General features: G+C 37.0%; 1 protein-coding gene across 2 annotated transcripts in view; it reads left to right on the forward strand.

The window, feature by feature from the left end:
- Positions 1-25,992, forward strand: part of LMLN (leishmanolysin like peptidase) — a gene marked incomplete at its 5' end in the record, with an annotated part of 78,447 nt that extends 52,455 nt beyond the window's left edge. For both annotated transcript variants that reach the window (XM_080818746.1, XM_080818745.1), the window contains 5 exons: positions 2,638-2,770; positions 4,555-4,714; positions 6,844-6,974; positions 11,118-11,328; positions 24,135-25,992. In XM_080818746.1, coding sequence (XP_080674872.1) covers positions 2,638-2,770; positions 4,555-4,714; positions 6,844-6,974; positions 11,118-11,328; positions 24,135-24,235 — 736 coding nt within the window. In that variant the 3' untranslated portion in view covers positions 24,236-25,992. The remainder of the gene's footprint in view (positions 1-2,637; positions 2,771-4,554; positions 4,715-6,843; positions 6,975-11,117; positions 11,329-24,134) is intronic.
- Between the last annotated feature and the right edge of the window lie 533 nt (positions 25,993-26,525).

The following is a 26,525-nucleotide window of genomic DNA, read 5'->3' on the forward strand; positions in this document are numbered from 1 at the left end:
ATTACAGTCTTTGGTTTAAAATCTAATTTGTCTGATTTAAGGATTGCCATCCAGCTTTCTTTTGATGTCCATTAGCATGAGAAATGATTTTCCATCCCCCTCACTTTCAATCTGGAGGTGTCTCTGGGTCCAAAATGAGTCTCTTGCAGACAGTATATCAATGGGTCTTGCTTTTTTATCCAGTCTGATACCCTGTGTCTTTTGATTGGGGCATTTAGCCCATTTACATTCAGGGTGACTATTGAAAGTTATGAATTTAGTGCCATCGTATTGCCTGTAAGGTGACTATTACTGTATATTGTCTCGTTCCTTTCTGGTCTATATTACTTCTGGGCTCTCTCTTTGCTTAGAGGACCCTTTCAATATTTCTTGTAGGGCTGGTTTGATGATCACAAATTCTTTCAGTTTCTGTTTGTCCTGGAAGCTTTTTGTCTCCTCTTCTCTTTTTGATGACAGCCTAGCTGGTTATAGTATTCTTGGCTGCATATTTTTCTAGTTTAGTACCCTGAAAATAATCATGCCAGTCCTTTCTGGCCTGCCAGGTCTCTGTTGATAGGTCTGCTGCCCATCTAATGTTTCTGCCATTGTAGGTTACAGACCTCTTGTCTGGAGTTGCTTTCAGGATTTTCTTTTTTCTCTGCGATTTTTAAAAAATTTTTTATTCTATTTTTTCAGTGTTCCAAGATTCATTGTTTATGCACCACACCCAGTGCTCCATGCAATACGTGTCCTCCTCCTGGTGCCCACTACCAGGCTCATCCATCCCCCTACCCCTCTCCCTTCCAAAACCCTCAGGTTGTTTCTCAGAGTTCACAGTCTCTCATGGTTCTTCTCCCCCTCCAATTTCCCCCAATCACTTTTCCTTTCCTTCTCCTAATGTCTTCCATGTTATTCCTTCTGCTCCACAAGTATGTGAAACCATATGATAATTGACTTTCTCTGCTTGACTTATTTCACTTGACTTTCACTATCTCCTCCAGTCCCGTCCATGTTGATAAAAAAGTTGAGTATTCATCCTTTCTGATGGAGGCATAATATTCCATTGTCTATATGGACCATATCTTCTTTATCCATTCGTCTGCTGAAGGGCATCTTGGCTCTTTTCACAGTTTGGTGATTGTGGACATTGCTATTATGAACAGTGGTTAATAGCCACTATATGATTAGACATATTGGACAGCACACTGCAGAAAGTTCTATAAGCCGAACTGCTGTAGAATTATATGCCATGAATCTTGAACAACTCTAACTTTGGAGCTTTTTAAATCAGTATTTTTTTAAGTTCCTTACTCCTCTTTATCCAGTTAGCCAAACTCATATTGTAATTCAAGGTAAATTATGTATTATGTTAGAGAAAAAAGAAATGAATTTTGTGGTATTGAGGAAGTGACTTAGTAAGAACTACTGGTCATTTTCATTGGAAACTTTTATCATAGAAAGCTATAAAATTGCCTTATCTCAAGATTTTATACAAGTGGTATAGACAGTGAAATTATATTTATTGAGTAACTTGTGTGTGCTAGACATAGAGCACTTTATAGTTGAAGATCAGGAAAATTAAATAAACATCAAATAAGCTAGTATTTGAAACCAAGTCTATGTGAAGACTTCTAGATGTTTGCTTTCCTGCTACACTGTGCTGCTTCGTGTTTATCAAAGACTGTGGTAGGTCTTTTACATATTTTATCTCAAGAAGCTATAATCCCCTAGAGATGTTTTATTGCTATACTGTGTTAACTTAAATGAACCAAGTATCAGTTTTCCTTAAAATAAGAAATCTAACCTAGGCTTTTTTCCCCAGCAAGCATGTGGGAGATGAGGAAAAATAGCAATATTCCTATTACAATTTGGCAATCAGTCTTAATAGGATTTATATTTAAATCCTATATATATATTCCAGTGTTTAAGAACACTGGAATTTCATTTATAACATTACCGTTATGATATTAATATAATTTATATTGTAATTATAAATAAGATGACTAATTTGAAGATTATTTCTATAGAACAAAGCAATAGATTCCAGTGTCTTTGGAAAATTACAAGACATCTTTTTCCAAATTGTTCTTTCAAGATTAGGTTTAACACAACAGAACAACTTGTAATAATTAGGAGTATTCACAGAATCTTCATTTTGCACATGAAAACAAGATGTCTTGTGAATGTGTTCAGTTTAATAAACTGTCAAAAGAGAGTCTTTGAACTAGATTGTGGCATAGAAAAAATTCTTTGTAGCTGCAGGACAGAAATGCATCATCTCCATCTCCATCTCTTTCTTAGACTCCATTATATTGGTTATGAAGATTTGCATTTCTAAGCAAGATCAGAAATTTTATTATTTGTCTTTAACATGCAGATCAGGTCTGCAGAACTCCATTTTACTGGCAAAATTGGAGAAAGAGATAAATAGAATCACGTTTAATACTGGTGGAATAATGTTACTGTGCCTGTAGCATTAATCTTTCATATCTACATTAAGCATTTCTTTTTACACTTTTAAAAATAACTTCATAACCTGATGCAGCATTTAAGCTATTAGAAAGTATACTGAAATGATAATAGAAAAGATAAGCTCAAAAATGGATTTGTTATATTTTCTTTAGAGTTTGATGCCATGGTGTTTATCTTTGTGTGCAGGAGACAGATGCTGAGCCCTTTCTGTGACACACTGAGAAGTAATCCATTGCAGTTAACTTGCAGACAGGACCAGAGAGCAGTTGCAGTGTGTAATTTGCAGAAGTTTTCGAAACCTTTACCTCCAGAGTACCAGGTAACACTTGTTTTGGGCACAATTTTAGAAATCAACTCAACTTTTTAAAGAGAAGTCTCCATTTTGAGTCAGAAGAGTGAATTCTCTTGAGTTTTTCAACTTATGAAAGGCCCCATTTATTTTCTATAAGTTAAAAAAAATGAAGAATTCTTAAAATTCTTTAAACCCAATGTGCTAATCCACAACAATTAATATCTAGCAAAGTCTTGTAGTAATGGCAAAAGGCATTTAGAATATTTATTGGATCTATTTTTAAGTAGTTTGTATTTTTTTCTAATTGTTTCCAAAGTCTTCATCTTTAGTTTCCTCTAATTAACACAAAAGGACAAAATTCTTCAAAGAAAATAACTGAGATACTCTAATTCAATTAATTAAAAGTCTTGGAAGTTTTTCTTTAGAAAAAGTTTGACAGGTGAATTCCAAAAGGTGAAGGAGGTGTGTCTATGTGGTTCAGTCAGTTAAGCATCTGACTCGATTTCAGCGCAGGTCATGATCTTAAGAGTTGTGAGATCTAGCCCAGCACTGGGCTCCACACTGGGCATGGAACCTGCTTAAGAGTCTTTCTCTCGGGTGTGTGGGTGGCTCAGATGGTTAACTGTCTTCTTCAGCTCAGGTCATGATCCCAGGGTCCTGGGATCAAGCCCCACATCGGGCTCCCTGCTTGGCAGGAAGTCTGCTTCTCCCACTCCCACTGTCTCTCTCTCTCTCTGTCAAATAAATAAATAAAATCTTAAAAAAAAAAAAAAAAAGTCTCTTTCTCCCTCTCCATCTGACCATCCTCTCTCTCTAACAACACAAAAAAGGTGAAGGACATGGTCCCACATATTCAGTCTGAATCTCTGATGGGACCTTTAAGTTTGTTCCTGCAGTGGCCATCTCTAAAACACCTCAGTTCTGCCTGACATTTACAAAGGATTCTGTAGTCAGAAGTTGTATCTTAGAAGATAATTTAAAACGATAGCTGCTAAATTTTGAGCTTCCTGCATATGTTTATGACCACACTGAATGCTTCAGATATCATAAGATGGCACCTGTATTTCTAGGCATAGTAATATAATTCAAGGAGTTGGTGTAAATGTGAAATCTTTAAGTTTTATCTGGTGCCTTAATCCTTTGGTGTTCCAAGTATTTTTTTTAAAGATTTTATTTATTTATTTATTTGGGGGGAGCGGGAGTAGGAAAGGGAGCCAAGGGGGAGTTGGGGCAGAGGAGAGGCAAATGGAGAGGGGCGGGAGGAGGCAGAGGGAGAGGGAGAAGCAGACTCCTCCTGTGCAGGACCCCAAGATCATGACCTGAGCCAAAGGTAGATGGCTTAACCAACTGAGCCACCCAGACACCCCTCAAAGTATTTTATATATGTGAATTCATTCATATTATCACAGTTTTACTTTTTTCAAATTTATCAAAACAACACATAAATTAAGTCTTCTAAAAACACTTCAAGTACATTATATTTAAAGTATCTTAATTCTCTGTATTAGTTTTGTGCTTTTTCAACTCTTAAAACTTTTCCTATTCATCTTTTTAAAACACTAGTCAAATCTATCATCTAGTAAAAAACTACTAAGATACTTACCTTACTTATTTCTAAAACTACAACAACCTTGAAATACTGCTCAGGTAGTATATTGTCTTTATATTCTATTATATATGAAGAAAAGTACAGTGATATCTTTTTTATATTATGTGGCATTAGAGGGTTGCTATAAATTGCCTGTGGACTTTGTTTTGATTATACAGAATGTTTCTTACTTTCCTGTCTTCCTAACAATTTTTTTTTATAGTACTTCGATGAACTAAGTGGAATACCTACAGAAGATTTGCCTTATTATGGTGGTTCAGTAGAAATTGCTGACTACTGCCCTTTCAGTCAGGAATTCAGTTGGCATTTAAGTGGTGAATATCAGCGCAGCTCAGATTGTAGAATATTGGAAAATCAACCAGGTTAGTAGTCTAGTGAAATGAAATGTTGTATATATATATTAAAATTACATATTAGCAATATAAAGTAAGGATTAAGGGCACAGACCCAGGAGCCAGACTATTTAAATTTGTATTATGGTTCCACTGGTATCCATTTGTTAGAAGTAACTTAACTTCTCTGTGCCTCAGTTTCTTCCTCTGTACCAAGTGAATAATAATACCTATCTTATAGAGTACTTGCAAGAACTAAATGAATTCACATAATAAATGCTTAGAACTATGACACATAACAAGTATTTAGTTGTTTAGATATATTTGCAGATGTGTGCACCCTACTTTTTTGTTGTACTTTACATCTGCATGACATTTTCCATTTGCAAAGCACTTTCATTTTTATCATTTCATTTTATTTTTCTAAAAACCTGATGAGAGACACACAGAACATATTGAATGTCACAAGTAAATGAAGAGACACTAAGTAATACAATTATTTGGTGCCAGCCTAAGGTCCTCCAGTGCAGAGCTCTTTTTATTCAATCATATTAGGTATCCTATGTTTTCTTTTCTGAGGAGTGTGCGTTTTATGTAATTTAGAAGTAACATGTCATTCTCCGGATATCAGAATAATACTGTGTGGTAAGATATATTGCCAATTGGGTATTCACTTCTGTAAACAAAATGTTATCACATCTGATATGTACATAAAGAGTGATAGGTAGTTTTTTACTCTGTGGTTGTCAAAATTTCTAATCTGGTCCTTTTTTATTTTTTTAATTTAAATTCAATTAATTAACATATAGTCTATTATTTGTTTCAGGGGTATAGGTCTGTGATTTGTCAGTCTTATATAATACCCAGTGTTCATTACAATACATACCCTCCCCAATGTTCATCACCCAGTTACCCCAAAACATGGTCCTTTTTAATCCCCAGTTATTCCATACTTTATTACAGATTCTGTTATTTACATTTTAAATTTTCAAAATGGTTTTCCTTTTATATTTAAATCTGGTAGATTTAACTAGATTTGTACAGTCATTTTTTTCATCGTTCATCTATTCAATAAATGTCTAAAAACTTATAACTATTCAGCAGTTCCATGTTAAAGCCAAGAAATGCAGAGATCTGTCAATTATGGGTTTGCCAATGGTATGGTATCACACTTTATTGTTTTAGATCTGGAGTTGGCAGACGTTTATTGTAAAGAGAAAGATAGTAAATTTTTTTTTAAGAAAAATAGTAAATATTTTAAACTTGGTGGGTCATGCGGTCTCTGTTGTAATTACTGAACTCTGCTGTTACAGTGTGAAAGCAGTTATAGACAATATGTAAATTAATGACAGTGTTCCGATAAAACTGTATTTATAAAAACCTTCAGGTAGCCTTCAGGATTGGCCTGAGGGCTGTAGTTAGCTAACCACCCCCTTTTCTTTTTTTGACACTGATCACTTTTTCAAGGACTTTGACATATTCATAAATTTTTTTTAAAAAGTTTTATTCTGTTTTATATTTTCTTCTTAGGTTATGTAATTAAGATTTTTCAAAACTGACATAAAATACCTATCTTTAAGACCTCTGCTTTCAAAAGATGAAAATTGTATTAAGCCTAAAGAGAACAAATTATTGCTAAGCAGGGTAAAGAGCCTCATTCCTTTGTCTATTAGATATTTGGAGGTCCTTTAATCCTGTATCTCTGCACGGTTGTGCTCAGTCTGAGACTGCATCAGCATGTTAGGTATGGACCTCCAGGAGATGGCATACAATGAAAATAAAAGAACTTTGTAAAAACTTCTGCAGCACCACAAAAAAGCCTTCGTTAGATAAATTACTTGGCTTCATCTCGGAGGTGATTCCTATTTAGATAACCAGTAAAGATGATTTTTAGTGCCATTTCCTCTGTAAATCTCATTTAGATACTTTAGGCCGGTTTTATCTCCTATTTTTGATATAATAATTTCCTCCCACTAAGTCCTTTATTGATAATCCAGTTCGATTTTGGAGCCCATTTCTCTTGATTTTTTTTTTAATTGAAAATTTCCATTAAACATATTCCATTTTTAAAGCAACTTTTAACCGTAAGAATGGAATGCTTCAACTTCTTCTTTGAGCCAAAAGTCAATTTTTAAGAGAAATTCTTTGGTTTGCTTCAGATCTTTTTAAAAACTATGGTGCTGAAAAGTATGGACCTCATTCAGTTTGTCTAATTCAGAAATCAGCATTTGTCATGGAAAAGTGTGAGAGGAAGCTGAGTTACCCAGACTGGGGGAGTGGATGTTATCAGGTAAACTATATGATTGTTAATAATTATTATCAAATATTATATAATTTTATCTTGTTATCAGTGGTTTTTATATTTTAAAATAGTTTATATTTTTATATAATGTACTGATTAATACTTTCAACTTATTTATGTAAATATTAGCTTGGATGCTTATGTTTCATGAAAATATTGTCATTTCCTTGAGAGAAATGACATTTTCCATTTGTTTACAAAAACATACAATCATATATATCATATATATCAGCAAGTTTTATGGTAATTTTACTTTGGACATATATCCCAAGGAAATAATGGAATATATGTAATTTTGTTTTTGAACAAGTATTACTTTATAATGGAAAAAATTTGCAATTTTATTTCATAAGATCTGAGGAAAGCATGGATTTAAGAATTAATAAATCAGCTACAGATTAATAATAGGTTTTCTCCTTTGTAATTAGAAATCCAAAGGTAGCAAAATACTTTTTTCTTAATTGTCTCATTTGCACATCTGATTTGAAATGACTGCATCACCTTATTAGAAACTTATTAAGAGGGACACCTGGGTGGCTCAGTTGGTCTGTCTTCAGGTCAGGTCATGATCCTAGGGTCCTGGGATTAAGACCCTGCTTCGGGTTCCTTGCTCAGTGGGGAAACCTGCTTCTCCCTCTCCCTCTGCCTGCTGCTCCTCTGCTTGTGTGCTCTCTCTCTCTCCGTCAAATAAATAAACTCTTAAAAAAAAAAACAAACTTATGAAGATAGAGGCATTCTGTAACTTAGGGGCATCCAACTTAAAGAGTATTACATATTCTGCTTATGAATATCAGGGAGGAAAGTGTGATCCTGAGAATTGAAAAATAAGAATTCTTTGTACCATTTCAGCTGCAAGATTTTTTTTTTTAAAGATTTTATTTATTTATTCAATAGAAAGAGATCACAAGTAGGCAGAGAGGCAGGCAGAGAGAGAAAGGAGGAAGCAGGCTCCCCGCCAAGGAGAGAGCCCGATGCGGGGCTTGATCCCAGAACCCTGGGATCATGACCAGGAGCCAAAGGCAGAGGCCTTAAGCCTCTGAGCCACTCAGGCGCCTCTCAGCTGCAAGATCTAAATAGACTTCTATACCTGGTAATTTCACTGTTACTTTTGAAGTTACTGATAATAGCTTTATTGATATATAATTCACATTTTATCCAATTCATATAAAATTATCTTTGAAATCTTACAAAAGACAATTCAAAATATGTAACTTTTCAGCTATAATCTGACAGCTGTAATCTAGCAGCCATTTTCTGATAAATTACATTGCAGATTTATGTATTTATTGAATTCATAGTTTTGACCTAGTTGTAATCATAATACAAAATTTTGTTTTACTGCCTTCACTTAGTGTGGAGCAAAACACCTTTTCCAAATTTTTCCAATAATAAAAATTACTATTGTTCTGTTTTGTTTTTTAAGTAAACTCTACCCACGATTTGGGGCTTAAACTCACACCCCTGAAGTCAAGAGTTGCATGCTCTACCACCTGAGCCAGCCAGGTGCCCCAATAATTACTATTCTTTATGGCCATAAGACATTACATCTTTTTTTTTTTTTTAAGATTTTATTTATTTTATTTGCCAGAGTGAGAGATCACAAGTAGGCAGAGAGGCAGGCAGAGAGAGAGGAAGGGAAGCAGGCTCCCTGCTGAGCAGAGAGCCTGATGCGGGGCTCAATCCCAGGACCCTGAGATCATGACCCGAGCCGAAGGCAAAGGATTAACCCACTGAGCTACCCAGGCGCCCCAAGACATTACATCTTTTTAAAGTATCGTAATTAAGGAAGTCATTTCTTGTTATATATTGAGCTAATCTTCACTTTTCATGAAAAAAATGTACTTTTACAAGCACATTTATGTAAGATGTAAAATGTATATGTGTAAAAAACATATTCATATAAGCACATTTATTAAAAAAATAATTTTGAAATAAATTACCTTAAGTGAAAATATTAAAGGGGATAAGGCTAGAATAGTGGCAGGATAGAGGAGGATGACCCCTTCAGGCTATTTTATTATTTTTTTAAGTTAAGTAAGCTCATCCCATGTGGGACTTGAACTCATGATCCTGAGATCAAGAGTCACATGCTCTACTGACTGAGCCTGTCAGGCATCCCATCTTCAGGCTATTTTAAAAGTCTGTCACCCTTACAGCACCGCAAAGGGATTATGCATATTTGCAGTGCTGTATATAAAGATTGAATAAATGTACTTGGCTTCCCTGTACTTAGAGTTGTCAGTTAATTTTGCTAACTTAATACTAACTACCATTTTGTGGGAAAATATGTATAATCTCCAAACACTTAACATGGATTAGCTATTTTGTTTTTTATTGTTTGTTTTATTTATTTTGACAGAAAAGTTGCAAGTATGGTACAAAAATTTTTTTGAGTCATTTAAGTGCAAACTGCTGACATGCTTCACCCTCTTCCCCAAGTATTTCTTGTGTATTTCTTATACACAAGGACATCCTCCTACTTACACACAAATTTGTGTATTTCTTATACACAAGGACATCCCCGTACCTATACTAACTTAATGTTACCTAGTTTAGTCAACTACCTTTACTAGATTTGGTTCTGGCCAACTTTTAGGTATTTCTAAAAATTGCATTAACTTGCTAAGTAAAAAATTTGCCACCATTAGGCATATTCATAATCACACACTTGGTTTGAAGATAGGCCCAGGAGAGAGATTTCAGAAATATTTAAAGTGAAGTAGCAGAATTGAAATGAATTTAATGTGAAATCTTTTTAGAAAACAACTTTGAGGGATGCGTGGGTGGCTCAGTCACTTAAGCCTCTGCCTTCGGCTCAGGTCATGATCTCAGGGTCCTGGGATCCAGCCCCTCATCGGGCTCTCTGCTCAGTGGGGAGCCTGCTTCCCCCTCTTTCTCTGCCTGCCTCTCTGCCTACTTGTGATCTCGCCCTCTGTCAAATAAATAAATAAAATCTTTAAAAAAATATAAAATAAAATTGACTTTATTAGTTACCCCTTGCAGTTAAGATGTGAGTCCTACCTTTAAAGATATTACCAGTCCTGGGGCATCTGGGTGGCTCAGTGGGTGAAGCCTCTGCCTTCGGCTGAGGTCATGTTCCCGGGGTCATGGGATTGAGCCCCACATCAGGCTCTCTGCTCAGCAAGGAGCCTGCTTCCCCCCATTCTCTGCCTGCCTCTCTGCCTACTTGTGATCTCTCTGTCTGTCAAATAAATAAAATCTTTAAAATAAATAAATAAATAAATAAAGATGTTACCAGTCCATATAAAATCACTAGGACCTTTTTTATACCTGAGCAGAGGGTCTGTGATAGTGAAAAAGAATAAAAAACTTGTATTATGTACATTTCTGTACTGTAATACTTTTTTTTACAATGATATTATTTTTACAACTTAAAATAACTAATAAAAAATTTATTTACAAAATTTATGACTTGTGGAGAAAATGACATGAGTAATGGCTCTTTGACAAAGGTTTGAGCTGAAGTATAATGAGGATACTATAATCTGCAGAAGTGTTATTCTTTTTTTAAAGATTTTATTATCATCATTATCATTAATATTTTTAAAGTTTTATTTATTTAATCTCTACACCCAACGTGGGGCTTGAACTCCGGACCCTGAGATTAAGAGTTGCATGCTTTTCTGACTGAGCCAGCCAGGTACCCCTAAGATTTGATTTTTTTCAAGTAATCTCTACACCCCATGTGGGGCTCAAACTCACAACCCCGAGATCAAGAGTTGCATGCTCCACAGACTATAAACCACCCAGGCACCCCTACAGAAGTGTTACTCTTGACAACTTGGCTTCAGGGTCTATAAATCCAAATTGTATGTTAAGTTGTGTGTTGTCTTGTATCATTAAAGAGTAGTGTCTGTAGCTTTCCTCAGATTTTTTCTGAAAATGCTAAACAAAAAGTCTAAGAGCTACTACCACCGAGTGAAAATTCTTTTAGAACCTGAATAATATAACTTTCTTTATATGAGATTAAAGATATGCCTGTATTCCAAATTGTGTTTTATAGTCAGTATTTTTAGTAAATTCTAATGTATTTTCCTGTAGATGAAAAAGGCTCATATATCCTATATGAGAATCTTATTGATCTGAGTTTTTTCCCCTTCCTATTTGAAGGTTTCTTGTTCTCCTCAAGGTCTGACAGTTTGGGTTCAGAACACTTCATATTTGTGTAGTCGAGCTGGGCAGGTCCTCCCTGTCAGTATTCAGATGAATGGCTGGATTCATGATGGTAACCTGCTCTGCCCATCATGTTGGGACTTCTGTGAGCTCTGTCCTCCAGAAAGAGATCCTCCAGCTACTAACTTGACCCGAGCTCTACCACTAGGTGAGTAGTCTCTGTGGTTGGAGTAAAGACAAGACTTTTCTTATATAATGTTGGAAATTCCCTTCAAGGAAGCTCTTGACAGGTGGAACTCTTAAAACAGGTGGAGCATCTTCTCTTCTAATTGCAGTTTTATGGGAAAGCCTCCTTACCACCACTGTTAGAAATTGAAGGTGAGTAAACGACACTTCCGTTCAGTAAGAGGAAGGATAAGTAACCTTTCTAAAGACCTCTGATTTGCAAAAAAAAAAAAAAAAAAAAAAAAAAAAATCATTCAAGATTACAAAAACTGAATGTTTCAACCATTCATTTTGAAATTAAGGGTAAACAAAATTCTCATTAAACACAAAAAGCAATTAAATGTATTTCAGTTATACAGGCATACCTCATGTTATTCTGCTTTACTTTATTGCACTTCACAGATACTGCATTTTTTACAAATGGAAGGTTTGTGCCAACCTTGGCAGCAACTCTGCCAGCACCACTTATCCAACAGCATTGGCTCAGTTCATGTCTCTGTGTCACACTTTGGTAATTTTCATGATATTTTAAACCTTTTAATTATTATTATATTTGTGATGTGATCTGTGATCAGTGATCTTTGATTTTACAATTGTAATTTTGTTCTTTGGGGATACCAGGAACCACACTCATTAGAAACTGAACTTAATTGGTAATTGTGTGTATTCTGACTGCTCCACCAACCAACGATTCCCATTTCCCTCCTCTTCCTCAGGCCTCCCTATTCCCTGAGACACAACAATATTGAAATTAGGGCAATTAATAACCCTACCATGTCCCCTAAGTGTTATGTAAAAGGAGATGTCACATGTCTATCAACTTAAAAGCTAGAAATGATTCAACTTAGTGAAGAAAGCATGTCAACAGCTGGTTTTGTCAGTTAGCCAAGCTGTGAATACAAACGAAAAGTTTTTGGAGGATATGAAAAGTGATATAACAGTGGATACGTGAATGATTGAAAAAAAAAATCCTTGTTGCTGACATGGAGAAAGTCTGGGTGGTCTGGATAGAAGTTCAAAGCAGATACAACATTCTCTTAAGTCAAAGCTAATCCAGAGCAAGCCCCCAACTCTCTTCACTTCTGTGAAGGCCAAGAGAGGTGAGGAAGCTGCAGAAGAAAAGTCAGAAGCTAGCAGAAGTGAATTCATGAGGTTTAAGGAAAGAAGACGTCTCCGTAACAAAGAAGTATAAGGGAAAGTAGCAGGTGCTGTTGTATTAGTTACAGCAAGTTATACAGAGTTGACTAAGAAAAATAATGGAAATGGCCACACTAAACAACAGATTTTCAGTGTAGATGAAGCTTCCATTGGAAGAAGATGCCATCAAGGACATTCATAGCTAGAGAGAAGTCAGTGCCTGGTTTCAAAGCTTCCAAGGACAGGCTGGCTCTCTTGTTAGGGGTAATGCAACTGATGACTTAAAGTTGAAGCTGGTGCTAATTTACCATTTTGAAAATGGTAATGGTAATGGGTAATGAAATGGGCCCTTAGGAATTACACCAAATCCACTCTGCCTTTGCTTGGTAAGTGGAACAACAAAGCCTGGATGATAGCCTATCTGTTTGCAGCATGGTTTACTATTTTAAGCCCAGTGTTGAGACTAACTTCTCAGAAAAAAATGATTCTTTTTAAAATTACTGCTCGTTGTGAATCCACCTAGTCATCCAAGAGCTCCAGCGGAAATGAGCAAGGAGATTCATGTTTCTATACCTGCTAATATAGTATCCATTCTGTAGCCCACAGATCAAGGAGGAATGTTGACTTTTGAGTCTTATTATTTAAGAAATATATTTTATAAAGCTATAACTGCCATACATAGTAACTCCTCTGATGGATTCAAGCAAAGGAAATTGAAAATCTTCTTGCAAGGATTCCCCATTCTCGATGTCATTAAGAACATCCCTGTTCCAGGCACCTGGGTGGCTCAGTTGGTTAGGCATCTGCCTTTGGCTCAGGTCATGATCCCAGAGTTCTGGGATTGAGCCCCACATGGGGCTCACCACTCAGCAGGTAGTCTGCTTCTCCCTCTCCCTTTGCCCCTCCCCCTGGCTTGTTCTCTCACTCTCTCTATCTCAAATAAATAAAATCTTTAAAACAAAAGATCTTAGGGACACCTGAGTGGTTTAATAGGTTAAGCATCTGCCTTTGGCGCTCTCTCTATCTCTCTGACAAATAAATAAAATCTTTTTAAAAAAAGATCTTAGGCCCTTTTGGTGTGGTAAATAGTATAAGTAGTGTTAAATACTCTTAGTTAACTTTTACTTTTAATGCAAAGCTGATATGATGACTTAATTTTGTTGTTACTGTTAAATTGCTTTGGCTAGAATAAGCAGGCTGATAGTCCACAAGTTAGGTAGTTCTGATGGAGTTCCTATCCTCAGGCCTAATCCCAGTTAACTGTAACAATCTGTCACCATCTCATTGTCCAAGACATGAGCAAGGATTGAGCCATTGGCAGAGTTGAAATAGTTATTCCCTCTGGTTCAGGGGTAAGAATCTTAGGAGTACAGTAGAAGAGTGTCTAGGAATGAGAGAAAATCCGAACCAGGTTAAAGTGCTATGAGATGATCGTTTCCTGTCTTTGGAGCATGACAAAGACTAATGAATCTATTCAAAGGAGGTGGGAGGTGGAGATTACAAATCACCTGCCCCCTCCACCTGCACAGTCTGCACCTTATACTTTGCTTATCCTACTCCTTCTTTACCAGTCACCCTTCTGATATGGTGCTGCTATAATGTGACTGATTTCCCTGTTAACTTGCCCATTTCTGTGAGGAAGCATGGTCAAAAGAGTGTTGCAAGCACCAAATCACTACTGCAATTTTGAAAATGTGTAAATATTACAAGAATAGATATATTTTAGGCATTGCTTTTTAAATACACACATCACTGTTGAGATTCTAAAATATCCTGACTTATCATATTTGATAAGCTGAGCATATTGAGTCTTTACTGATAGTTATTGAACTGTGTGCCAGAAACAATGACAAGTGTTTCTTTCAGGTAAATAGTTTGTTTCTGTTTAATACTTTTTTAATGACCCACTAAAGTCATAGAACTATTTTGATGCTTTAAATATGCTTGTGTGAGAAATACTAATAATTAGAATTAACCTATAATGAACCTTATTAATAAACAAATCATCATCCCTAATCTGTCTTAGGAAAGTTTTTTTTTTTTAGGTTTTTAAGCATGCCTTTAAAACATTAAAAATGCTAATATTCTGGAGGAAGTGTAAAAGATATTCTCCCTAAATTCTTCTGATTTTTGTTATTGGTGTTCTTAGGTGTTAGTTCGCATAGCTTTTTCTAATATTTGTAATTTCTTTTAGAATGTAAAACTCTGGGGGCACCTGGGTGACTCAGTCAGTTAAGCGTCTGCCTTCAGCTCAGGTCATGATCTCAGGGTCCTGGGATCAAGCTCCACATTGGATTTCCTGCTCAATTGGGAGCCTGCTTCTCCCTCTACCCCTCCCCCTTCATGTGCTCTCCCCCTCTCCTTTGTTGCTCTCTCTCTCTCAAATGGGTGGGTAAAATTTAAAAAAAAAAAAAAGAATGTAAAACTCTGACTTTATTTTCTTTTTTCTAGTTGACACTACTAAATGGTAGAGTGTGATTAGATAGTTGTTCTATATTGCCTAAAATAGTTTCCATTAGTGACTATGAAAGATTTCTTTCTGAATTCTTTCAAGTCTCTTCAGATTGTAGAGGTTATTTTTGTTTCCATTTATTGAATGCTAGACACTTTGCCAAGTGCTTTATGTCTTTATTATTGCATTTAACCATCACAAAAACTAATGAGGTAGGAATTATTGTTTTACAAATGAGAAAACTAAGGTATAAAGAGATTAAGTAATGTATTATCCATGAACTAATAAATAATGAAGTTCAGATAAAAACCCAGAACTTACTGTCTCTAATTTATTTTGAAACCCTCATTTTTAATCTTTTCATTGTAATTAGTACTAGCACAGAAAGTGCAGTGTTTTTGAAGAACAAATGTTCCAGAACTGCCATTAATGTTTTAATAGCTTGTTAAATTTTAGTACTAACAGTGGAAAAACATTGCCTACTTCTCCTGTTCCTTTGGGCCAAAATGAAAATCAGGAGATAAAGGGATATGCCTATGTTATTAGTCACTTCAGGGTCTATTCCTTAATGCAGCCCACACCACTCTACCACATCAACTCTGGCTTGATGTTCCATAGTTTGCACTGTCCACTACAAGGTGATGCTGATATTGTTGACACAAAGACTACATTTTAAAAAGAACCATTCTTGGGGCGCCTGGGTGGCTCAGTCGGTTAAGCGTCTGGGATTGAGTCCCACATTGGGCTCCCTGCTCATTGGGGAGCCTGCTTCCCCCTCTCTCTCTGCCTCCTTGTGCTCTTTCTCCCTCTGTCAAATAAATAAATAAAATCTTTTTAAAAAATTTAAGAAAAGAACCATTCTTAGCTAAGTGGGATTTTTTTTTCCTTATTCACAATTTTATTGTATTTTATTTTTATTAACATATACTGTATTATTTGTTTCAGGAGTATGGATCTGTGGTTCATCAGTCTTACACAATTCACAGTGCTCACCATAACACATAACCTCCCCAGTGTCCATCTTATGGTTTGTTTCCCTCTCTGGTTTCATCCCATTTCATTTTTCCTTCTCTTCCCCCATGATTCTCTGCCTTGTTTCTCAAATTCCACATACCAGTGAGATCATATGATAATTATCTTTCTCTGATTGACTTATTTCACTTAGCATAGTACCCTCTAGTTCCATCCACTCATTGCAAATGGCAAGATTTCATTTCTTTGATGGCTGCATGATATTTCATTATATATATATATCACATGTTTATCCATTCATCTGCTGATGGACATCTAGGCTCTTTCCATAGTTTGCCTATTGTGGACATTGCTGCTATAAACATTAGGGTGCACGTGCCCCTTCGGATCACTACATTTGCATCTTTGGGGTAAATACCCCGTACTACAATTGCTGAGTTGTAGGGTAGCTCTGTTTTCAGCTTTTTGAGGAACCTCCATATGTTTCCCAGAGTCACTGCACCAGCTTGCATTCCCACCAACAGTGTAGGAGGGTTCCCCTTTCTCTGCATCCTCGCCAACATCTGTCATTTCCTGACTTGTTGATTTTAGCCATTCTGTCTGGTGTGGGGTGGTATCTCATTGTGTTTTGATTTGTATTTCCCTGATGCCAGGTGATGTTGAGCACTTTGTCATGTGTCTGTTGGCCATTTGGATGTCTTCTTTGCAGAAATGTCTGTTCATGTCTTCTTCCCATTTCTTGATTGGATTATTTGTTCTTTGGGTGTTGAGTTTGATAAGTTCTTTGTAGATTTTGGATACTAGCCCTTTATCTGATATGTCATTTGCAAATATCTTCTCCCATTCTTTCAATTCTCTCTTGGTTTTGTTGACTGTTTCCTTTGCTGTGCAAAAGCTTTTTATCCTGATAAAGTCCCAGTAGTTCTTTTTTGCCCTTGCTTCCCTTGCCCTTGGCGATGTGTCTGGGAATAAGTTGCTATGGCTGAGGTGGAAGAGGTTGCTGCCATATTCTCCTCAAGGATTTTGATGGATCCCTGTCTCACACTTGGGTCTTTCATCTATTTTGAGTCTATTTCTGTGTGTGGGTGCAAGCAAGTGGTTCAGTTTCATTCTTCTGCATGTGGCTGTCCAATTTTCCTAACACCATTTGTTGAAGAGATTGTCTCTTTTTTCCATTAGATATTCTTTTCTGCTTTGTCGAAGATTAGTTGACCATAGAGTTGAGGGTCCATTTCTGGGTACACCGTTCTGTTACATTGATCTCTGTGTCTGTTTTTGTGCCGGTACCATACTGTTTTGATGATTACAGCTTTGTAATAGAGCCTGAAGTCCAGAATTGTGATGCCACCAGCTTTGGTTTTCTGTTTCAACATTCCTCTGGCTATTCAGGGTCTTTTCTTGTTCCAATACAAATTGTAGGATTATTTGTTCCATTTCTGTGAAAAAAGTTGATGGTATTTTGATAGGGATTTCATTGAATGTGTAGATTGGTCTAGATAGCATAGATATTTTAACAATATTTGTTCTTCCAATCCATGAGGATGGAATGTTTTTCCATTTCTTTTATGTCTTCTTCAACTTCTTTCATGAGTGTTCTATAGTTTTCTGAGTACAGATCCTTTGCCTCTCTGGCTAGATTTATTCTTAGGTATCTTACGGTTTTGGGTGCAGTTGTAAATGGGATTGACTCCTTAATTTCTCTTTCTTCTCTCTCATTTTCGGTGTATAGAAATGCAACTGATTTCTGTCTGTTGATTTTATATCCTTCCACTTTACTGAATTCCTGTATGAGTTCTAGCAGTTTTGGAGTGGAGTCTTTTGGTTTTTCATATCATCTGCAAAGAGTGAGAAGTGCATATGACTTCTTCTTTGCCAACTCAGATGGCTTGTATTTCTTTTTGTTGTCTGATTGCTGAGGCTTGGACTTCCAGTACTATGTTGAATAGCAGTGATGGTAGTGGACATCCCTGCCGTCTTTCTGATGAGAATGATATTCACTGTGGGGTTTTCATAGGTGGCTTTTAGATGTTATTGACATATGTAGCCTCTATCCTACACTGTGAAGAGTTTTAATCAAGAAAGGATGCTGTGCTTTATCAGATGTTCTTTCTGCATCTGTTGAGAGTATCATATGGTGTTTGTCCTTTCTTTGATTAATGTAGTGTATGACATTGATTGATTTCTGGATGTTGAACTAAGCTTGTAGCACAGGAATAAATCCCACTTGGTCATGGTGAATAATCCTTTGGATAGTATTTTCGTCAGAATTTTTGCATCCATGTTCATCAGGGATATTTGTCTGTAATTCTCCTTTTTTGATGGGGTCATTGTGTGGTTTTGGGCTTAAGGTAATGCTTGCCTCATAAAATGAGTTTGGAAGTTTTCCTTCCATATCTGTTTTTTGGAACAGTTTCAGAAGAATAAGTATTAATTTTTCTTTAAATGTTTGGTGGAATTCCACTGGGAAGCCATCAGTCCCTGGGCTCTTGTTTGTTGGGAGGTTTTTGATTATTGCTTCAATTTTGTTGCTGGTTTGGGGTCTGTTCTTTTCTCTTTCTTCCTGCATTAGTTTTGGTAGTTTATATGTCTTTAGGAATGCATCCATTTCTTCCCGATTGTCTAATTTGTTCTCATAGAGTTACTCATACTATGTTGTTATAATTGTTTGTATTTCTTCGGTGTTGGTTGTAATCTCTCCTCTTTCATTCATGATTTTATATTTGGGTTCTTTCTCTTTTCTTTTTGATAAGTCTGGCCAGAGGTTTGTCCATTCTTACTAATTCTTTCAAAGAACCAGCTCCTAGTTTTGTTAATCTTTTCTACAGTTTATGTAGTTTATATTTCATTGACTTGTGTTCTAATCTTTATTTCTCTTCTGCTGTGTTTAGGCTTTCTTTGCTGTTCTTTCTCCAGCCCCTTTAGGTGTGGGATTAGGTCATGTATTTGAGACCTTTCTTGTTTCTTGAGAAAGCTTGTAGTGCTATATACTTTCCTCTTAGGACCCCTTTTGCTGCATCCCAAGGATTTTGAAAAGTTGTGTTTTCATTTTCATTTGTTTCCATGACTTTTTTTTTTTAATTCTTCTTTAATTTCCTGGTTGACCCATTTGTTCTTTAGTAGGATGCTCTTTAGCCTCTGTGTATTTGAGTTCTTTCCAACTTTCCTCTTGTGATTGAGGTCGAGTGGTCTGAAAATATGCAGGGAATGACCCTAATCTTTTGGTCCTGGTTTGAAACCTGATTTGTGACCCAGGATGTGATCTATTCTGGTGAATGTTCCATGTGCACTAGAGAAGAATGTGTGTTCTGTTGCTTTGGGATGGAATATTCTGAATATATCTTTGAGGTTCATCTGATCTAGTGTTTCATTTGAGGCCCTTATTTCCTTGTTGATCTTTTGCTTAGCTGATCTGTCCATTTCAGTGAGAGGGGTGTTAATGTCCCATACTATTATTGTATTATTGTTGACGTGTTACTTTGATTTTGTTATTAATTGGCTTATATAATTGGCTGCTCCCATATTGGGGGCATAAATATTTACAATTGTTAGATCTTCTTGTTAGATAGACCCTTTAAGTATGATACAGTGTCCTTCCTCTTCTCTTATTACAGTCTTTGGTTTAAAATATGATTTGTCTGATTTAAGGATTGCCATCCCAGCCTTCCTGTGATGTCCATTAGCATGGGAAATGGTTTTCCATCCCTCTCACTTTCAATCTGGAGGTGTCTGTGGGTCCAAAATGAGTCTCTTGCAGACATCATATCGATGGGTCTTGCTTTTTTATTCAGTCTGATACCCTGTGTCTTTTGATTGGGGCATTTAGCTCATTTACATTCAGGGTGACTATTGAAAATTATGAATTTAGTGCCATCGTATTGCCTGTAAGGTGGCTGTTACTGTATATTGTCTCTGTTCCTTTCTGGTCTATGTTACCTTTGGGTTCTCTCTTTGCTTAGAGGACCCCTCTCAATATTTCTTGTAGGGCTGGTTTGATGATCACAAATTCTTTCAGTTTCTGTTTGTCCTGGAAGCTTTTTGTCTCTTCTTCTTCTTCTTCTTTTTTTTTTTTTTTAAGATTTTATTTATTTATTTGACAAACAGAGATCACAAGTAGGCAGAGAGGCAGGCAGAGAGAGAGGAAGGGAAGCAGGCTCCCTGCTGAGCAGAGAGCCTGATGCAGGACTTGATCCCAGGACCTGGGTCATGACCTGAGCCAAAGGCAGAGGCTTTAACCCACTGAGCCACCCAGGCACCCCTCTTCTTCTATTTTTGATGACAGCTTAGCTGGTTATAGTATTCTTGGCTGCATATTTTTCTAGTTTAGTACCCTGCATATATCATGCCAGTCCTTTCTGGCCCGCCAGATCTCTGTGGATAGGTCTGCTGTCCATCTAATGTTTCTACCATTGTAAGTTACAGACCTCTTCTCCAGAGTTGCTTTCAGGATTTACTCTTTTCTCTGAGATTTGTAAATTGGGTTCTCTGTGCCTCCTGGATTTTGAGGCCAGTTTCCTTCCCCAGATTAGGGAAGTTTTCTGCTATAATTTGCTCCAGTATACCTTCTACCCCTCTTTCTCTTTCTTCCTCTTCTGGGATCCCACTTACTCTAATATTGTTTCGCTTTATCATATCACGTATCTCTCAAATTCTCCCCTCGTGATCCAGTTCTTGTTTTTATCTCTCTTTTTCTCAGCTTCTTTATTCTCCATCATCTGGTCTTCTATATCATAAATTCTCTTCTGCCTCATTTATCCTAGCAGTTAGAGCCTCCATTTTTATTGCACCTCATTAATAGCCTTTTTGGTTTCAACTTGGTTAGATTTTATTTCTCCAGAAAGGGATTCTCTAGTATCTTCTATGCTTTTTTTTTTTTTTTTAATTTTTACTCACTGGAGCCACCAAAGCACATACCCTCCCCAATGTCCATCACCCAGCCACCCTATCACTCCCCCCTCACTTTTTCTGTGCTTTCTTCAAGCCCAGCTAGTATCTTTATAATCATCATTCTGAACCCTAGTTCCGGCATCTTACTAATGTCCATGTTGATTAGCTCCCTGGCAGTCGGTATTACCTCTTATTCTTTTTTTTGAGGTGAGTTTTTCTGTTTTGTCATTTTGTCCAGAAAAGAATAGATGAACAAGAGAACAAAATACTGCAAGGGTAACAACCCCAGAAAAATATACACTAAACAAATCAGAAGAGACCCAAACCTGGGGGTAGGGGGAGGAGGGGAAAAAAGAAAAAAGAAGACTATGATCAGGCTGGTGAATAGAACAGAGCCACACACTAGATTTTGGGTGTATTTTTGTCTGTTGGAAAAAACTGCCTCCCAAAATTTTAAAGAAAGAAATACTTATACACACACACATACACACACACACACACACACAAATAAGGGTAAATACAATGAAGGGGTAGAATATGGCTATAAAAATGAAAATTTAAAAAGATTTTTAAAAAGGTCTTGATAAGTTGGTTGAACAAAGAGGAAAAATTTTTTTAAAAAGAAATAGAAAAAGAATTAATAAAACTTTAAATATTAACTTTGAAAGACTAAAGAATCATGGGGAAAAAGCCATGAATTCTCTGTGGTATATTCCCCTAGCGCTGGAGTTTTGCAGTTCTCATTGATCGGTAAACTTGGTCTTGACTGGATGTTCTTGCTGATCTTCTGGGGGAGGGGCCTGTTGCATTGATTCTCAAATGTCTTTGTCTCAGGCGGAATTGCACCATTCTTGCCAGGGTCCAGGCTAAATAATTTTCTTGGGTTTGCACTCAGTAGCTTTTCTTCCCTGAGGATTTCCACACAGCTTTAGAGAACAAGTATGAAAATGGCAGCCTCCCAATCTCTGGGCCTGTAGGCGCTGAGAGCTTGGGTCCCCACTCCTCAGTGAGCCCTCAGAGAAAAGCAGTCAATCACTCCTATCTCGCTGGTCTCTGGCCACTTTCCATGCTCACCTGGCCTGTGACCAAGCATTTCTATCTCGGGCACATGACCGTGTTCACATTTGGAATCTCCAAACCTAGCAGATTCCTGTGGCAGGCTCCTGAATCAGGCTCCCACACAAGGCTCCCAAGCCACTCTTGTTGGGAAAAAAAGGGAGTCTCCCCAATGTGCCGCTTGTTGGGCCCTTGCTCAAAGAGCAGTGGTCCAGTTGTGCCAGGGATCACAGTTTAAGGTAACCCTGAGCTGAGAGCCCCCTCCTGGGCTTAGTCTTTGCAACTGGCTTCCCCACTCTGATACCTGGGAGCTCTCCTGCAGTCAGGCACCCCTGGTCTTCCTGTGACCCCAAGGGCCCTGAGACCACACTATCCCAGTAAGGGTTCCACCCCTGGCTTAGCCATCGGAGCAATGTCCCTCAGCAGAGCAGACTTGTAAAAGTTCCAATTTTGTGATCCTCTGTTCCATCACTTGCTGGTAGCTGGCTGATGGAGGCTCCCTTCCCCCAACACTCTATCTTCCTGTATATCACCTCAGATTCACTTCTCCATATATCCTGCCTTCCAGAATGTGGTTGCTTTTCTATTCATAGAGTTGCTGCTGTTTAGCAGCAACTAAATAACAACTCAACTATGCTGTTGAGTGTGTAGGTGTTCAGAATGGTTTGATAACTATCTTGCTGAATTCCTGGGACCAGACAAAATTTAGGTCTCCTACTCCTCTGTCATCTTGATGCCCTCTCTAAGTGGGATTATTTTTAAGATTTAACAAATACCAGCATGATTCCATTGAGGAAGAATAGAAGTTCCCCCATGGTTTACCTGGTTTATGGGCATTAAAATAATTCTTTAAAAAATACTTGTTCCACACTGTGTAGTATAGTGCTCAGAAGTACCTTGCCATTATCACTGTAATCATTCCATAGCTGAAGACTAGTCCTATTTTTCCTACCTTTTAAGCAAGTCAGACTTGAATCTTGGTTGGCTCTTTATTGATAAAAATATTAGAAAGGACAACTTATTCTGAAATAAAGTCAGGTTAACCTGGTCTCTTGACTGCAATAAAAATGCTTTCCATTCTGAGAATTGCTTTGGGAGGATTTTGCCCCTGAGAACAACTCATGGCTAAATTAAAATATATTCCTAGTGCCCAAAGCACATAGAATATTCTGCCATTTCTTTCTTTCTTTTTTTTATGATTTTATTTATTTATTTGACAGGGAGAGAGATCACACAAGCAGGGGGAGCAGCAGGCAGAGGGAGAGGGAAAAGCAGGCTCCCTGCTGAGCAGGGAGCTGGACATGGGGCTTGATCCCAGGACCATGGGATCATGACTGGAGCCAAAGGCAGACACTCAACCAGCTGAGCCACCCAGGATCCCCTCTTTGCCATTTCTATATCAGCCTGGGGTAATATGGGTAGATGGGTAGATATTTAGAGATCAGGGACCATATGTGCTGGTTTACCTGGGACAGTCCATGTACCTATGGTCTTGGTATAATTATTAATAGCGTTCCCTTGTGTTAATTTTATTTCACACTTCATAAAGCAGGCAGTCTTCATCTCAAGAGTACAGAGAGAACTGCAAAATAAGGGAAAAGAACTGCAAGCAGGAAACAAGAAGTACTTGGGTTAATTTGATTGGCTAGGGTGGCATATCTGACCTTATTAGAAATATCAAGGAAGAAAGAAATAACTGCAGGTCCCAGAGTTGGCTTGACAGTTGTAGATTAGCTTACTAGTTATACTGTGTTTCTGTTTAAGCAGGGGAACACAAAAGTCATCTGAGTTTCAGTTTGCTGACATGGCACCATGGGCACCAGTGGCTCCATCTCGGGAAATTTATTGCAATGCTTGTCTCAAAATGCCCTGATTTGGGATGATAAATTATAGGGTTACCCTACTTAAAAAGGACAAGAATAGAGGAAGAAGATCCTGCATCCCATGTTAGAATAGCCAAGATATTAATTTACTTCCCTGTGTAGCATCTTTAGCTTTGTTGGGATACTTCCTAAAGACACTTCTTTCTTTTCTGTGGTGCTACTTTTAACCTCAATATGGTGGGTACATCGTCTTTTCTTCTTGCATAAGATAATTTGTTCTTTTTCTATAAATGTATAAAAATGACTTTGCATATATAGGTTTCAGGAAGTTATTCTTGATTCTGCTCTCCAAGGTGGTCCTTGTTCACCTTTTAATAGTTACCTGTACTCATCTGTCAATTTTTAATTGGTATGATTTTGTCCAAAAATGTCTCCAGAAAGTCAATTTTTTGTTTTCAATCCTAGATCTGTGTTCCCGTTCCTCTAGCCTGGTGGTCACTCTCTGGCTTCTGCTAGGCAATCTATTTCCTCTGCTGGCTGGATTTCTTCTGTGTGTATGGCACTAGGAATGGAAAAGTGAATTCTCAAGACATTCCTTTGTGTCACGTTCCTCTGAACAAAGCACAAATCTGGGAGAGTGCCAGCCTAGGCAGATGGCAGAAGAGGTGTTCCTAACTTTGGCTTGGAAGCTTTGACCACAATCAGACCTTGAAGCAGAACTTCACAGCAGTCACTCTTCATCAGCAGCCCGACAGCCTCAGAGCTTGGAGGAGGAGAAGGAATTCTAAGTCACCATATCTTTATTTGTCAGAATATATAACCTGCCTGAAATTTGCCTTTGAAAATGGATTAATTGGTGAAATTTTCAGAGTGATTACATACCCCAGCATTTTCATTAACCTAAAATCAATACTGCAGTAATTTTAAAAATGGCTATTATAAGATTATAAATTATGGATCCTGTCCTCAAAAGTTAAATTGTCCTTTGACTTACAGATAGTAATTGAATTGGGTTTCTGTATCACTGTTATATTGAATTTAATGGCTGTGCGTGGTACACTTAAATCATTGTTCTCATTGTTCTAAAAGGTTTTTTGGTGTTTTTTTTTTTAATGTTTTGCTAAATCTTATGATTTGACTGTGCTTGGCTTTTTCAAACCAGCTGTGTGGCAGTTTACTACTGAACCTTTAGGCACTGGTAGCCCTTCCAGTTGTGTTCTCCAAGAGTTTAATCATGACATGAAAAACTGTGGGAGCAGAGAGAGAAAAATACTCTGCCATGTAACACTGAAGACATGCAAACAGAAGAAAACCTAATTGTATGTTTTTCAGATAATAATCATGATAACTGTAACCCAAGAAAAATAGAACTATTCCTTTTTGACCAATGAAGATAAAAAGAAATTATGGTACTACATAGAGGGATATGCAGTTATTTTCGAGTGGGCTAAAAAATTGTTACAGAAGAATATCTACTATCTGAAAATTATATATAAGAAGAAAAATATAAGTCAAAACAAGGTGGTTTACTAATAGCAAAGTGTAAGTTTGTTGTAGGGCCTATTTATCACCCACAATATAAGGCTTGGTCCACAGAAGTCAGAAAATTGCCTGTGCTTTAAAAGGAGGTGATGTTCTTGATATGATGTGATTTCCGCCCAGTGCTCTGAGTGTCAAAGTGAAGAAGTTCAGTGAAGCGCAGGTAAATGGCAGGAGTAACTATGACTCTCTGAAGGTAGCCAAATGCCTCATCATCTAATTAGTAATGCACATTAGTAATGCACATGAATGGATGAACGAGATTCCCACTGTCCCTACCTACTATCCAGAGAAAACAGACAGGGGAATGGGTTTGGCGGACAAAAAACAAAAACAAACAAACGGTAAAAAGAGGTGATGTTTTTTGCTTCCTGCTTTTGACACTGCTCCTGTTACCACATAGATTCTCATCCTCAGAAGCAATTCTGCTCCGGTACTAAAGCTTACCACCCCCTCTTAGTAATTCCAATTCGAAGTTTTTTAGTGATGAGTAATGCCCAGTTGTTCTCTCTAAAGTTAATGAAGTCCTATAAACACCTGAACAGTATTTTTTCATTCATTCATTCATTCATTCGTCTTTTAATTTAGCATAGTTATTGAGAACTCCATTTAAGAGATTATGCTAAGTGAACAAGCAGTATAATTACCAAAAAGTAATTCCAGCTGACCATTTGACATTGGAGCCAAACTGCAACCCAGAATAGAGGAAAGTCACCTTTTTCTAATGCATAAGTTTTAAATATGTATTTGCAAGCAGTTTTAAGTTGGAGGTATTTGTCATTGTAAAAAAAAAGAAAAAAGAAAAAGCTGGGGTCTCTAGCATAGCCGACTTCAGCTAAAGAGAAGTTAATAGTAATGGTGTCAGGCCAGTGCTCAGTTTTCTGCCTTTGTCACACATTACTTTAAAGGTCAAAGAAAAGTATAGAGTATATTTTTAAGAAAAATTATAAAACTCTAAACTTATATATTGATTGTGATTATGAATCATCCTGCAAAGTTGTATAAAGAATTTCACCAAAAATATGAGGGATAATATATTTGAGAGTCACAGTGGTAGGTTCAATTATATTTTGACTGTTGTGCAGTAATGCCATTTAGGTAGTATTGTTTCCGAGCATGGTGCTTTTTATACTTGAAATATATTTTTGCTTTATTTTTTATTGATATAATTATATTTGCACTAATGACTTTCTGGAGAAAATATTATAGATGACATTTTTTCTATATATATATATTTATTAAGCTTGGAATCTGATACCCTAGTGTTTTCTCTGCACAAATAAGGAACTTGATAAGGTATGTGGCTAAGAAATCTTG

The sequence above is a fragment of the Martes martes genome (assembly GCF_963455335.1).
Source record: "Martes martes genome assembly, chromosome: 1".
Taxonomy (NCBI): domain Eukaryota; kingdom Metazoa; phylum Chordata; class Mammalia; order Carnivora; family Mustelidae; genus Martes; species Martes martes.